A 15,478-nucleotide genomic window follows, 5' to 3' on the forward strand; every position below is an offset into this window, starting at 1 on the left:
AGGGGCTCAGAGTAGAGCAGCTGCTGCTCCACATCGAAAGGAGCCAGCTGAGGTGGTTCGGGCATCTGACAAGGATGCCCCCTGGGCGCCTCCTGGGTGAGGTGTTCCAGGCATGTCCCACCGGGAGGAGGCCCCGGGGCAGACCCAGGACACGCTGGAGAGATTATATCTCTCGGCTGGCCTGGGAACGCCTTGGTATTCCCCCGGATAAGCTGGAGGAGGTGGCTGGGGAGAGAGAGGTCTGGGCCTCTTTGCTTAGGCTGCTGCCCCCGCGACCCGGCCCCGGATAAAGCGGATGAAGATGGATGGATGGATATTACAATGCCAGACACAATACACGGCCAATTATTGCTGTTTGACTCTGTCACATTGCAAGTGTATCAACGCCTTATCGACAAATTATTTATCAGCCACGTCGTATTAGCCTCATGACAGGGCTTAGGCCTTCCCAGTGCTCTCACACATGAAACGCAGAAACATCGGTGAGTGAAGAAAATCATCAAATACAACTAACGTAAAAACATGTAGAAATCAAAACACACGTATAGAAAACAAAAGAACCTAAAGGCAAAGCCCAACAGTCTCCGGCGTTTGTCAGAGATCGGCTTTTGCCGTGTAAAAACAGTCGCGTCACAGACATCAGCAAGGCCTCGATGTTCATTTGTTTTTCAAACAACTTTTTTTCTCAAAAATATGATGGCGGGTTTCCAGACAAGCTTTTTGCTTTGTTTTTTTTGTTTTTTTTATGCTGCTGTGAATTTATTATTTGGAAGCAACAACTTTCCATTAAAACTGGTTTAAATGGTATACAACTGGATCCACACCATCGTCTTTGTGTGCGGATGGAAGGCACCGGCCTTTACAAAAAACATCAGTTGTGTTTTGCTTTGTTGCGTCACCCTTTACCAAAGAAAAAATTAATTAAAAAAACAAAAACAGAGAACTTTGCTTTTTTCTGCCTGCAATGTTCGTTTCCCTTATTTGATGTAAAAGTGCAAATAAATACTGAATAAATACATTTAGCAGATAATGGCATCAAACTCCAAATATTGTTGGTAGTGAGTCCATGATGCTGAATGATGCTTCTCACAGCACGAGGATCCAAATATGTTCAAGTCAACACACATAATCAATGTGGATCACCAGCCATCATCTAGAAAAAGGTTTGGTTTGAGGGCGTGCCAGCTTCATGTTGGTGCCACATTTTGATTGTAAAAGCTGCGTATAGGTGGAGTTTTAAAAAAAATGTAATTTAAAAAAAAAAAAAAAGAGGAGGACTTTGGAACGTGAGCAGCTCTCTTTTTGTGAAATGTAAACAACGTCACTGCATGCATAAATAAAAACTATGAATAAATAACGGAAATCAATGTCAAAACATACAAAAAAATGAATAAAACAAGAACAAAAAGCTTTTAAAGCACACCAACGTAAAAGCTGATTCTCTTGTTATTCGTTTGAATGAGAGAGGAAGAAGGGAGGAGCCATGAAGGAAAGACGGAAGAGCTGATGGACTAATTATTGCAAGATACACTAAAGGTGGTAAGAGAGTAGTTGAAGTAAACAGAGTATATTATGTAGGGAGAGTACATTTTTCATATTCATATTAAGGTTTTATCTTTCTTCATTTGTACACTTAAAGACAAACATGGTCGGTTAAATGACTCGCCATGTCCAGCTATGATTTGATTTGCAGGCTGTTTCGTTGGGAGGATCATTTGTCTTTGCTCTGTAGGCGATGTTCAGACAGGAAGCACATATATGACACTCGTATTGGGTTTTTCTGACAAATCTTTTTAGAAGACGCTCTGACCAAACTGCAAAGTGTGGCAAAAGGAAGAGCAGAGAACTGCAAACATGGCAGACAGACAGAAAGGTGAGAGTAGCAATCTGGGCAGATTAAGAGATCGCAGCACAGCAGCTTTTTCTTATACACAAAAAAAACAAACCAAAAAAGTACACCTAGCATGTGCATATGATCAACAAACTACAGTGATGTAACAGCGTGACGACTGATGGTTTTAAACAGACAATTGTGATGCCAGACTCCCCGATCTGTCTGAACACAGCTCGAGTTTGTGGGTCTGCCAGGACTGCTGCTCTGTGAAAGTGATGACGGAAGGCGTCTGTTATTCATTCAGATCCACGTTATCTCAACTGTTGCTTAGTTAAAGTTTGCTGTTGATGCTTGGATGACATCGGCGGGGAACGGGGAAGGTGCGACGCCTTCAGCGTCAGTTCTTTGTGCATCAAAAAGGAAGAACAGCAGGTCAACTGCTGCTTTAGGGTCAGCCGCGCGCGTCACCGGCTCCTGTTCTGCGACATGAAGAGCAGCACCTTGCGGATGCCGCTGAGACGGTTTCTCAGAGACGTGAGGGCGAGGAACGGTAGCTGAGCTCGGCCCTCTAAAGGAAGAACTGCTAGTAACCACCAACACCACGAGGGACCGTTAGGGCTGGCCTGCAAGCAAAAAACACACAAGTGAGATGGTTTTAAAGGGCAAAATGAAGTAGAAGAAAAATTTGGATACTTTAGTCCCACTATATAGAAATAGAAGCTATAAAAGAAACAGACTGTGTGTACCTGAAGTTCAGAGTCTTTGTCAGGCATTGGTCCGAAGTGGCCTTCAATGCGAGCTTTCTGCTCAGCTTTCAGAGAGTTGACCCAATACACGGCCTGCTCGTACACCACGTCATGCAGACACTGCAGCTCGCGCTCTGCTACGCCCTCCACCTGCAGACAACAACACCTCTGAGCTTTAACATCTTAGCAACAGCTCACCATCCTTCTCTAAATAACTCTCCAGGTGGAAAACTTCACCTTTGCTGCATACATCTATAGACTAGTTCTTACAACCATAAAATCTTTTGAAAACAGATGCAAAGCTTGACTTGTGCTTCTGGCTGAGTAACGGAGGGACACTGCATGCTTGAAAAATCCCAAAGTAGCCACAGCATACTGTATCCTGCTTTATCATCTCTTTTTTCTTCTAAATGAAACCATATTTTAATAAATGAGCATCACACTGGATTAAACAAGACTTGAAACTTGCAACTGGGGCTCTGAAATAATCGGAAAATGTTTACTCGGGTTATAAATCAATTATGAAATTGGCTTTTCTTTTTCAGTTGGTGTTGGGTTGCCCCCTGCTGGCCATTAGAAAGAATGCTAGTTTCAGACACTTGTGCATCAACTTGTTTTCAGACCAGGATGTTAATAACACCTTATAAAGTCTAAACTCATCCTGTCATCTCTCACTCTCCCAGCTCACAACCCCCACCACCTCATACCTTAACATCTTCCAGGTACTCTATGTCAGCTGTGTTGTAGCCGTCCCTCTCGCTGTGCTGAATTACTTTAAACCTCCGTTTGCCTATCGTGTCCACAACCGAGCGGCCGTCGGAGAAGAACTTGACATCGCGGATCTCCAGTAGGCACCCGTAGTCGGCAAACCTGGAGGCCGAAGGAGAAAGCGCAGGGAGCAAGTTAACATTATGTGCATTCATAGTCCGACACCAACTCCACACAGCTGCAGTCAAAGTACTAACCCTTTGAGGTCATCTCCCAGACACATGCCAAAGCAGTTGGTACCCGTCTCCATGCATCGGCGAATCATCAGTCTGTAGCAGGGCTCGAAGATATGGAGAGGGCATGGCACAGTAGGGAAGGCCATGGTGCACACGAATATAGGCACATTCTTGTTAAGACTAAGGGGAGACACGGAAAAAAAAAAAGTCTTTTTTATTTTCATTAAGGAGGAGATATCGTGTAAAAAAAACAAAAAAAACAAAAACAAAACAAAACAACAACTTTCAATTAAAAATTCAACATGAATGAAAATCTTTTGTAAAAAAAACAACAAAAAAAGTTAACTTAAACTCCAGGTGAACTTTAGGCCAAATGTAAAAGACACTGGTTAACGTGAGAGTGAATTAATTTATGCATTGGCCGTCAGGAAAGTGACACATGAAGCCTGAATGACCAACACTCAGAGATCACTGTGTCGGACACGTGTGCCGTCAGTTGTAGGTCAGTAGGTCAAACAGCCGAGGATATTCTCAAAATGTTAATGTCACACGTAAGCTGCAATCCATCAAAAGACTTGCTGGGAGAAAGAAATATAAGCAGAGCCTGATAATAAGACAGTGGAGAAGAGCGGGAAATATGAACTTACTTGGAGAGCTCAGCCATTTCCTCCAGGTGGATTTTCTGTCTTTCCATGAGCTCAGAGGGAAGATACTTCGATATCAGGTTCTCAGTTATTACCGTCTTACAGTATTTCCTCTGGACCAGATACTGGAGACAGACACAATGAATATGTTAACAGCAGCAGAATGACACAATAAGGATGTCTCCTGTGGTTGTTGTCCCACAACCTTGTTAGTCTGACTGGTTTCAAGGGATCCACAAATCAAATATGCTCAAAGCCCTGACAATGACATTATTACTGGAGCATAAGAAATGAACCAAACTATATAAAACATGGTTTCTGCAACAATATAAACAATATTATAAAGACTCAACATTCATTAATATGCTAGGTTACCAACTCTGTATTTATAACAACTCTGGAAGCCACCTTAGATCAGTAGCTTACAATAACCCCCAAAGACTTGTGGGATAAGTTGACACCACCTTCCCCAACATCAAATATCCTTAGCAATTATGTTTAGTAGACCGTTTATCAATTAGCATTTTTTTTTTTTTTTAACCCAAATACCTTAAGCATCCATCCTCTATTTTTTTTATTCATATACGTATGTGTATGTATATATATGTGTATGTGTGTGTAATATATATATATATATATTCAATATCGATATCGGTTCAATATCGATACGAATATCGTTGCACCCCTAATATATATATTCATTCATTTACTAGCTAACCATTTCAATAGCTAGCCAAACGTCTACCAGTTTTCCAACTTTTTATTTCAGAATTTCAGCTAGCTAGTTTAAGCCACATTTTATTTATCATGTGTAGCTAATAATTACTTTTGTTTATGCCTACTGTTAACCCCCCCCCCCCCCCCCCCCACACACACACACACGCACACACACAAAGCATATCTTTTAGCAAACTTTAACTGTTAGCCATACCTATAACAAGCTTTTTAAATTTTTCATTATTGCTTATCTATACAGTTACTTTAAATTCTTCACAAAACCTTTTCAGAGCTCATAAATTCTCTATAATTTCACTGTTTTTTCTCTTTATATTAGGTAATTTATCTTTCCACACAGCACCTTGCTACTGCAGAGGAATAATTATACCCCTGGTTGGTAATCATTGCTTAGGCCTTAGTGAATGTGGACGGTCAGTCTGAAAAGTTTATTGAATTCCCATGCCACCTACCTCAGACATATCCTCTTTACAAAGGGGACACTTTGGGTTATGGTCCAGACATCTCTCCAAACACTGAAGACAGAAAGTGTGCCCACACGGTGTTGTCACTGGTTCATAGAACAGTCTAGATGGGAAACACACAAACAGTGAAAAACCACGGACAAACAAGGGTAAGCTACACTACAACAGCAATAAAATGCCTTATTTAAAGCGTAAGATTCAGTGTGTTTGCATTCTGGCCCTACACAGCCTGCTTGTCCAGTGTCAGTTGCGTAAACCTAGCTGTAAATCAAACTGCTCTCACCTCATACAAAGAGGACACTCCAGATCTGCGGGGTCAAAGAGGTCGTCATCCACAGAGCTCAAATATTCCGGCTCCTCGTTTGGCTCTAAATGTAGAGGTAATCAACAATAAATACAATGCTGAAGTTGCTAATAGTATATGACAGCGTATGATTGTGCAAAGCTGTATAATCACCAGATTTGGATCTCTTGTGATCGTTGTTCTTCCCCTGAAGTTCCACCTTTGCCTCCTCTTCTGAAATCCTTCGTTTCCGTTTGGTAAGGAAGCACTGGTCAAACCTCCCGACCTCTGTCCTCCCCTGACATTTGCTTTGATTCTCCTTCGGTGACCTCTCTGGTGCAGGGAGAGTCGAGGTAAGATAAGACTCTGGAGACAGTGATCCGGGACTAAGGGTCTGAGGATGGAGAGTAAAGATGCAGAGAAGAAGAAAATAAATTAAAGAGAAACTTCATGTGGACTTGATTTGGATTGGCTGACTTCCAGACGTGGAACATCTCTTACATGGAAGGGAGCACCGATGCTGTTTTTGATGTGTGCTCTGGAAGACAGTATATTGGTGTAGTCAGAGATGTGTTCAGGGACCTGATCTCTGACTGGAGCCAGCAGATCACTCAGGATCTGAAAGAGGAAAATAAGCCATTATGTCATTATTTTGATGACACTGCAAATACACACTTAATGTTTTCCCTTAAAACATTAAATGATTTGTTGTATTTAATGTGCAGTAGGGCAGGTCACAAGATAACAGTGGTCATATTTACCTTGTAAGCCTCAGTCTTAGCAAGTTTACAGTCAGGCTCTATGGACAGACACACTAGGTACTCTCTTAGAGCCTCCTCACTCCTGCCCAATGACACCAGGGCCTGGCCCTTGCGAACGTGACCCTGTACACAAAAGAAACATGCAGCATGTTGCAGCTTATTCACTTTGCTACTACACTAGGGCAAGTGTTTAATATAATGAACTAAAAGCTACAGTTTCTCTGCTGTACCTTGGACCAGTGAGGCATCAGTCTACAGGCCATCTCAGCGTCCATCAGAGCCTTTTCGTGTCGTTTCAGGCTCGAGTGGATCTGGGAGCGGTTACTAAACAGTATGTGGTCTGTTGGTGCTGGAGAGAAGAACCCAAGCAACCGTTAGTTGTAAACTTTTAGGAATGGCGCTACGTGTTTTCCACTTATTTTTTCCCTTCTTCTAATAAAATATTTTTTTAAACTATAAAAGAAAAGGAAATGTTTCCAGAGCCCAGAGTTATGAATTTAAATGGCCTTTCTGTTCAACCAGCAATTAAAAACAGTAATGATTATTTGACAGTTATATGGAGGAGCAATCATTTAAGGAACATACAATAATTTAAATAATTCTTCTGACAAGAACTCTATATATTCTAGTTTTAGCTTCTAAAATAATAAAATTAATTCTTTTAATCTCTTCTTTTAAAACCAACAGCCCGACCGATAGATTATTCTTAATACCCATATCTATATTTGGCAGTTTAAAAATCAGATATTCCGATACATCAGCCGATATTTTTTCATTCAGACACACAAAACATAAACAAAAACATGTTAACATGACAACATAACACACAAACATCTTCAGACTGCTTGTTGACTGATATCAATTTACACTGAGGTGACACATACCGCATATATGAGCAGCCAGCATGCTTAATAAATAATAATAATAAATAATTAACTGTTTATTAATATACCCTTGTTCCCTGTAAGATCTGAGCCTAGTATAGAATACAAATAAATAATGACCACTATATTTTCCCTTTTCAAATGTCTTAAACAGTATCCGCTGGCATGTTATAACGCTGAGTGAATGTTTAAAATGGGTTCGTTTCGACATTACAAAACGTGTTAAGAAAAAAAAAATGACTGCCTTATAAAACCATGCAGTACTATCAAGGTCACCCACATTGTAGGTTTCATAACGTGAAAAACTTATGCAAATACCACTGATAGCCTTATGGGAACCGGAAGGAGATATTTCCCCAGCTTCGCTACGGGCACAGGCAGCAAATCACTCAAAGAAACCAACACAGGAGCCCCAAACATGACAGAACGAGCCAAAGTAGGGCCTGTAACTGCACAGGCGTCAGGCACAACACAAGCATCACAGAAGGAAGATTGATTAGCACTGTGGTTAACTGCAGGCAGCCTTGCTGAACATAGATGCATACACACAAAGATACATATCACACAGACCTGCTCTAATTATAACTCTTTAGACTGGCATTCACTCTTTGGAGACCATCTCCAGGCTTAACTGCAGCATGCCTAAATGCAACTTTGGGCCTGATCTTCACCTCGAGCCAACATTACTCTGAAAGCATAACCCTTAAAAAAAAAAAAAAAAAAAAAAGGTCAGTCCTTTGGGAATGGACTCCTTTTTAAAAAAAAAAACAAAAACAAAAAAACCAGTGCTTGAAAACTTTGACCCCCACCACGGAGGATTTTGGCCTTCCACCCAAAAGGAATATTCTTCTATTTTTTTTAAGAGGTGGGGTTTAATTTTGACAGAAAGCCAAAAATAACAACAGGAAAATGCACAGAAGTCATCCAGGATCCAGGAAAACCCAGCATACATCCATCTGTCTATGAATAAGGTGATGTGGAACTCAGTTTCTGCAACTGTGAAAACCTTTGTTAATTGTGATCTGTCAGAACACCTTGAGGAAAACATGTTAGAACCACGTTGAATCATCAAAAAGCCCAGTTGACAACTGTGGGTGCTCTCCAGCTAAACTCCTGCTTTGAGATAAATGTGGGAACCCAGTAGTCAGAAATGTTCGGTCCTTATGCAACGTAAAAATACTCTGCCTGTCAGCTGTCAGATAGTCAGCAATGGAAAATATGGCACACTTTTTAAAGGAGAAACACTAGCTCCAAACTTACACAACTAGCCTATTAAGTGACTGAGCTACAGCTGCACACTGCTGTAAAGTCTAATGAGGACAGGCTAAGGATCCAAGACGCAGAGGGCTGTAGTTTGATCTCTGTGTTAATCACTACATTTAACTGATGAAATAGGAAAACAACGAAGGGGCATATGGCTCTTTAAATGCTACTTAAATTAATGCATGTCAGCAAAATGTTAAATTAGGGATTGCCCCTAGCTCACTGCCAGTGATTCCTGTCTGAAGGTCACAGTTCACCTATGTTATCACCATCCAAGCTCTTCCCAATTAAAAACAAAACAAAACACAAAAACAGAAACTGAGCGCTGGTGTGCCCAGCGGTGACCTGCAATAATACCCTTGACCTACATTTGCCTGATCCATTGTTTGACGTTACACAATGAGGGGGGGGGTTACGTGCTTACGCAATGTTTGGTCCACTGGCCCAGCCCACATTACCCTGTTATCCAACACATGGCGATGTGACTCTTAGATGCCAGCAGAGAGGTGGCTAGCTACTGTGTCACCGCCACGATTATGACTAATAAATGTGGAACAGCTCGACCTTGTTATTTTACTGTACTTTTTACATAAACACACCTGACATGCTGTTATGGAATAATAGGAAAGTTACAGAAGTAGGCTACAGCAGCCCTGTCACACACACACACACACCCTTTCTTTTTGCTTCTTAGTAATAATAAGAATAAGAAGCAGCAGCTCGGTGTCTTACCTGCGAGTATTGCTTGGTTATACTTCTCCAGGGCAGCTTCCATCTTTTTCTCGGCGTACAGTGCGTTGCCCTCCCGCCTCAGCTGGCCGGCCTGGTACTGGGTGGGGAACCACTTGGCCAGCAGGTTGCTGAGGACCACATTCACCCTGAGACCTAGGCTGTCGCTCACTGCTGAGACATTCTTACACTCCTTACACACCACCGGTCGCTCTTTCTCTTTCCTCTCCCTCTCCAGACACTTTTTACAAAAGCAGTGACCGCACGTCAGAGTCACCGGCTCGAACAGAAAGCTCAGGCATATCCGGCAGGAGAAGTCTTCATACCCGCAACCTGTGGCACCCGCTCTCGGGCATACAGTTGCACCTGCCTCCTTTGCCCTACACGGGTTGCCCCGTTGCCTCTCACCCTCGTCTTGCCTCCGTATAGTACCCGACAGGTACTCTATGAGGTTGGCCAGGTGAGTGGGTCTCAGCCTCTCTATCTCCGAGGCTTGCCGGTACACATCAAACGCTTCCGTGAATTTCCCCCAAAACGCGAGCGCGTCAGCCCGCTTCACCATCAGCTCCCGCCGGCTCTGCGGATCTCCGAGACACGCCAGCTGGCACTCGTAGATGTCCGCGGCCAGGTCGAAGTTTTTCGACTTGAAAGCCTCTGCTGCGAGATGCAGCATGCTCTCACTCTCCGTCCCCATACAGAGCAGGCTGTCCGAAGCGTATCAGCTCATCTACGTGGTGCATGTCTGCACCCCAGCTGCTGCCATTCACGTCTGTCCCCTCCGCTGCAAACGACTGACAACTCTGCACGTTCATGCCCTAGTCCAGGAAGGACCGATATTATTCTCAATGGACCATGGCGAGGAGGTGAAAAAAAAAACTGTTATGTAAAAGTTGTGTCACGTGACGCCGGCCAGCTGTTCTCATTGGACGAGTTTGGAAAACTGTTACAAAACAATCTGCCATGTAACAGTTTCAGTGTCGGGGCCATGGGGCGGGATGTCTGACCTGCATGCTGGTTTCTTGTAAACAGTGACCAGGGTTCCCAAAGAATGACACCATTTAGTGGGACGACATGTAATCGATCTCAATTGACCAAGAGTATGAAAATTTGTTGTAGTGTCACAGATTTGACATGGTTCAGCATGTATTTTAGTGTGTCTCATACTATCTCATACTAGTGACAACCTGAAAAGAGAGCATGTCAGGCTGTTTTTAAAATGTGCTTTAATTTGTTCAAGTTTTCAGTAACATTTTCTTATAGAAAAGATTTCTTCATTTAGGCATTCCAAAGTAAATAACCCATGTGTGCGGAATTTTATAGAACATTACTTCCTGTTCCAGTTGAGCTTACACAAGAAACTGTCAAATGCATGCCCTGCTAACAGCTGTTGTCAGCATCTTGTTATGTGTCTAACAAAACTGAGTTACATAAATATTCTTTTATTTAACTTCTGGGCAAAAAAAAAGAAAAAAGAAATTCACATATTCCTTTTTTTCCCATTACAAAAATAAAGGAAAAACAAAATCCAAAATATTAAAAAAGAGAACAAAAGAAAACACAATATCTTAGCCATCACCTCCTTACTGCGTGATTTTAGTGGCTGCAATTACCCATCCCACACACCGCCACCATAAAACAGATAAGATATGGAGGTTTCCCACGTGTTACCAGCTTCAAGGTAACCATTGGTCATGGAATCGTAACTAAAAGGTACTGACCTCCATATTTTGCAAGAAATGCAGACGGTGAATGTATTTTTTGTGGAGGAAGGTAGGATTTTTCTTTGTAAATTTGATGTAAATGATCAAAACTGGTCTTAACAACTGTGGTCGGTTGTATTTCGAATGTAAAAGCCATTTTTTTAAAAACTACCAACACCGAGGAGCAATAAGAAACAAGGGGGGCAGGGACATCCATTAACCAGTCTAGATGAGGGACAATTTCCAGATACAATCATTTTGGTCTTGTTGACATTAAGGGGGGAAAATTTAGTGTTAACCAGTGTTTGCTATCTTATAGACAATCAAACAGAAGCGTCAGTGGGATATAGGCATCAAATCTAATAGGGAAATATATTTGGATGTCATCAGCAAAACAATGAAAGGGAATATTGTGTTTCCTGAAAATTGATTCTAGAAGCAGCATAACATCAGAACCACCTGCCTGTTCTTGTGCCGGTCCCCCTTTTCTGCCAAAACAGCCCTGATCCATTGAAACATGGACTCCACTTGGTCCCTGAAACTGTGCCGTGGTATCTGGCATCAAAATGTCATCCACAGATCTTTTTAGTCCTATAAGCTGCGAGGTGGGGACTCAATGAATCAGACTTGTTTGTCCAGTACATCCCACAGATGCTCAATTAGACTACGATCCTGGGAATTTGGAGACTGCGTCAAAACCCCAAACACATTGTTGTGCTCCTCAAAGCATTCCTGAACCATTTCTGTTTTGTGGCAGGACACATTATCTTGCTGAAAGAGACCACAGCCATCAGGAAATCCTGCTTGCATGGTCTTTAGAAATGACATGTACAACCTTATGTAAGTTGTACGTGTGAAATTTACAACCACATTGATGGAAGGGCCGAGGTTTCCCAGCAGAACATTGCCCATTGTCCAGTTCTGATGCTCAAGTCCCCATTGTTGGTGGATAGGGGTCAGTATGGGATCCTTGAATGGTCTGTGGCTATGCAACCCCATACCCACTGTGTATTCTGACATCTTTCTGTCAGAACCAGCATCAACGTTTTCAGCAATTTGAGCTACAGTAGAATGTCCACATGGGCATCTGTGAGCTTTGGCATTCCATGACCCTGTCGCTGGTTCACCTGTTTCGATAAATACTGACTGCTGCAGAATGAGAGCTGCAGTTTTGGAGATGGTCTGACCCCACTGGACACTGTTACCACAGATTTGCATTGAAGGCCCTGTCACTTTATACTAAGTTGTAATTCCATCTCCTCTTCTAATTTTTCTTATCTTAAACTTGATAATGCTCCATACAGATTGGAAATTGGATCCCTACTGTGACCTCTGACCTGAATCTTTATTAAGCACCTTTAGATAGGTGTACCCACATATTTAGACGTGTATTTAGAATGTTTTTATTCCCTAACACGTGGTATTTGTATAATATTTAATTGTAAAATCAAGATATTCATGACTTCTGTCACTGATCTGGAGGAGTTGGAGTAATTTTAACTATACACAGAGTTCTGACAGAAGGCAGTCTGAGAAATATGTATCCTCTACATGTCCAACACACGGATCTCAGGGAGACTGGGAAATGAATGCTTTTGCTGAGAAGCACTTTGACTATGTGAGTGGACTCTGTTGGCTGGCACAGATGTGAAGCTCACAGCACAATAATTACTGCGGGGAAACCGCTCGGCTCTGACATCGGATGACAAAGCTGTTAATTATTATTACAACCCCGTCACATCCTGTCATTGATCCTCAGATGGTGACACAAGGCGTAAAAGAGCAGATGTTAAGATATCAAACTGTGACACGGCCAAGATGGGTTGCTTTGATAACTGTGACAGCTCGCCAAAGCTTTGAAGATTAGCCAGAGATTGTTGCATAAAAGTGTTTGCACAAGGACAAAAACAAGGCTCAGTAGCACCTTAAAGTGTTTTTGTACTGATGCACATTATTAAAATGACATGTTAGCAGATAATATTCTACTACGGTATCGGTCTGAAGAGTATGGCAGGTTCTTTGTGACTGCAGGTGTGTAGTATTATATCAGCTCACTCTTAATGACAGACTACATAACTTCTGATGGAGGAATAAAAGACACCTTTGGTTATTTCGGTCTACTAAGGGGCATTTGTCATCATCCTCTAATTATGACTTCTGGCCAGTGTGGGTGGTGTTCAGAGTTAACCATAATTAGAAGTAGGTTAAGGCTTGAATTTAAGGACTGTAGTTAAGGGATTGCCTTCTGCATGTTTTTGGATACAAGCCTACGTGGTATTATTAGCCTCACCTGAAGCCTATCAGCCGTATTTCCTGTAGGGTTGAAATAAAACTTGTGTGCTAAAAGGCGTTTAGAGTGTGTGTGAGCAGGGATTAGCGGCGAGCGAGCCAGTCGGTGTCGATCTCAGTAGGTCGGCCAGTCTGGCCTGTGAACTCAATCCCGCACACAGACAGAAACGCAGGCTGACGTGAGCCTGCACACCGCAGCAGACACAGACACGCTGACACACATGCAGAAACAGACGTTCTGACATATATGCAAACCAGGACACGGGCAGAATATTATGCAAGCACGTGGCCATATGCTTACTTTGCCCGGACACACACGCACACGCACACACAGTAGTGGGAGATTCTCTTGCTCCTTCTCACCTTGGGTGCCTCTAAATAGGCCAATAGTCAACCCCAGTGCAGACCGTCTGGACGTTGGATAGCCTGCTCATTTAGGACACACAGTTATCCTCAAAGTCACCTCTTCAGACTTTTAAACAACGTCTTGCTTGGATAGAGAGATAGCTGGATATTTGCATGATGGCTGCCAAGTCTGCACTTTGAGAGTTTCTAAAAGAGTCACTGTTCATTTGTTGACAGTGAAAATATATTATGAGGTATTGGATCATTTGGGAAAGAATGCATAAACACAGACTAATGATACTGTAGGCATGAGAGGACCGCTTGTAGCAAACGTCTTTAATCTGATTTGATCTTGGAAATGTGAAGTTGAGGTACTGGATGTACTGAGACTTGTGACTATGAAAATAACATTTTTGATTTTTTTTTCTTCTCAAAATGTTTTCCTAAGAAGAGAAATGACTTTTCAGTGGGTCTGTTTGTTGGTTAAAGATAGAATTGTGTTTGTAAGGATGAATTTGTGGTCTTTTTTATTAGAAATCAGATGGGATTGTTAAGAACAGCCTTGTTATAAAGAATATTCCCATCAAAATACTAAAAACACAACATCTGCATAGTATTTATTATTAACTGTAATTATTAAAGATGCTCTGTGTAGATCTTTTAATGGGACCTGTTATGCTCATTGTCAACTCCACATTTTTATTCAGTTCATCCACTCTTTGAAACAAGCCACTCTAGCTCCTCCCACTTTAAGCCATGCTTTCTTCTGATTGGCAGCCCCTCACAACCAGAAGGGTTGATGGGGCTACTGTGCTCAAAGTCAGAGCTGTCTGACTGAGGATATCTGCCCTCAGTGATGTCATACAGAGCCAAAAGATTTTTTAAAAGTTAATTAGTTGTGCACATGCTGACTTCATTATCTCAAACTTCAATATAATTCAATATTAGCATCCACCATCTTATTAGTATATATGTATACGGGGTGAAAGGGAAATTAAATCTCAATTTTTAACATTCATCACAGTGTGAGTTCATTCCCACAGGGTGTAACCGTCTACATGGTGTTAGGGCTCAGAGTGAGTGTAACGGTTACTCACCAGTTCCACTACTCAGCATATTTGCCTTCATTCAACTTTGTCTGTTTTAAGTTTTCACTCACCGGAGGAGATCGAGCAGGCGAGCAACTACTGGGTTTCCCTGTAGTTGCAAAGGCAACTACAGGGAAACCCAACAGGACTTCCAACAAAAGACCTAAAAATAGCATCTGCACTGAAAATGATACAGAGGCATTCAAGGAGATGAGCTTAAACGTACAAGTTTTCATTTAGCTCACCAATGGGATTAGTTTATCCCAACTGAAAAATAGTACATTACAAAGCATTTTTTCTTTATGTTGCTTAGACTTAACATCTGTTTTAATGTTGCCCTGAGGAGACAGCATGAAGTTCAGTCTGTAGGTCTGTTAAGCAGAGCATCACGCTAAACTTTGTGTTAGCATCGTGATCCCGATCAATCCAGCAACTCATTCGTTTTATAGTCTAATATGAAGTTAAATGATCAAACTTACAAAGCTAAAGCAACTTCATATGTTACATCACGCATAATATTTTAGCCTAAATGCTTTGCTGCCTGCAGCAAACTTTAAAGACACGCCCACTCAGAACAACACCAAATTAACAGAAAAGCACAGACTAAAGCTGTACTTTCCTTCCTTCTGTGTTTCTTGATTGTGGTTAGTAATATTTTGTTTGCTTTTATAATACTTTCAAATTGGGACTATCCTATTATTCCCTCACCATACATTCGTTCACTTACATTCATGTTGTCATTGAAAGAATAGAAATAAGTAGAGTGAAA

General features: G+C 41.8%; 1 protein-coding gene across 1 annotated transcript; it reads right to left on the reverse strand.

Moving 5' to 3' along the window:
* Positions 1-728: 728 nt before the first annotated feature.
* Positions 729-10,153, reverse strand: LOC101485771 (LON peptidase N-terminal domain and RING finger protein 3). The gene is made up of 12 exons (XM_004563153.6): positions 9,291-10,153; positions 6,642-6,760; positions 6,412-6,534; positions 6,152-6,268; positions 5,825-6,044; positions 5,651-5,735; positions 5,356-5,470; positions 4,172-4,293; positions 3,546-3,704; positions 3,288-3,450; positions 2,581-2,730; positions 729-2,457 (listed from the first exon to the last, which is right to left on the reverse strand). The coding sequence occupies exons 1-12, from the start codon at positions 9,979-9,981 to the stop codon at positions 2,299-2,301; spliced, it is 2,223 nt and encodes a 740-aa protein (XP_004563210.3). The 5' UTR covers positions 9,982-10,153; the 3' UTR covers positions 729-2,298.
* Between the last annotated feature and the right edge of the window lie 5,325 nt (positions 10,154-15,478).

This window comes from Maylandia zebra, linkage group LG2 (assembly GCF_041146795.1).
Source record: "Maylandia zebra isolate NMK-2024a linkage group LG2, Mzebra_GT3a, whole genome shotgun sequence".
NCBI classification, from domain to species: domain Eukaryota; kingdom Metazoa; phylum Chordata; class Actinopteri; order Cichliformes; family Cichlidae; genus Maylandia; species Maylandia zebra.

Excerpts from the sequence above, each read along its gene's own strand:
- LOC101485771 (XM_004563153.6), bottom strand. The coding sequence starts at position 9,981 with ATGGGGACGGAGAGTGAGAGCATGCTGCATCTCGCAGCAGAGGCTTTC. Across the intron at positions 6,045-6,151 it reads GCATCGGTGCTCCCTTCCAT|ACCCTTAGTCCCGGATCACT; the intron begins GTAAGAGATGTT and ends CTCCATCCTCAG. Across the intron at positions 4,294-5,355 it reads GTAAAGAGGATATGTCTGAG|TATCTGGTCCAGAGGAAATA; the intron begins GTAGGTGGCATG and ends GTCTGTCTCCAG.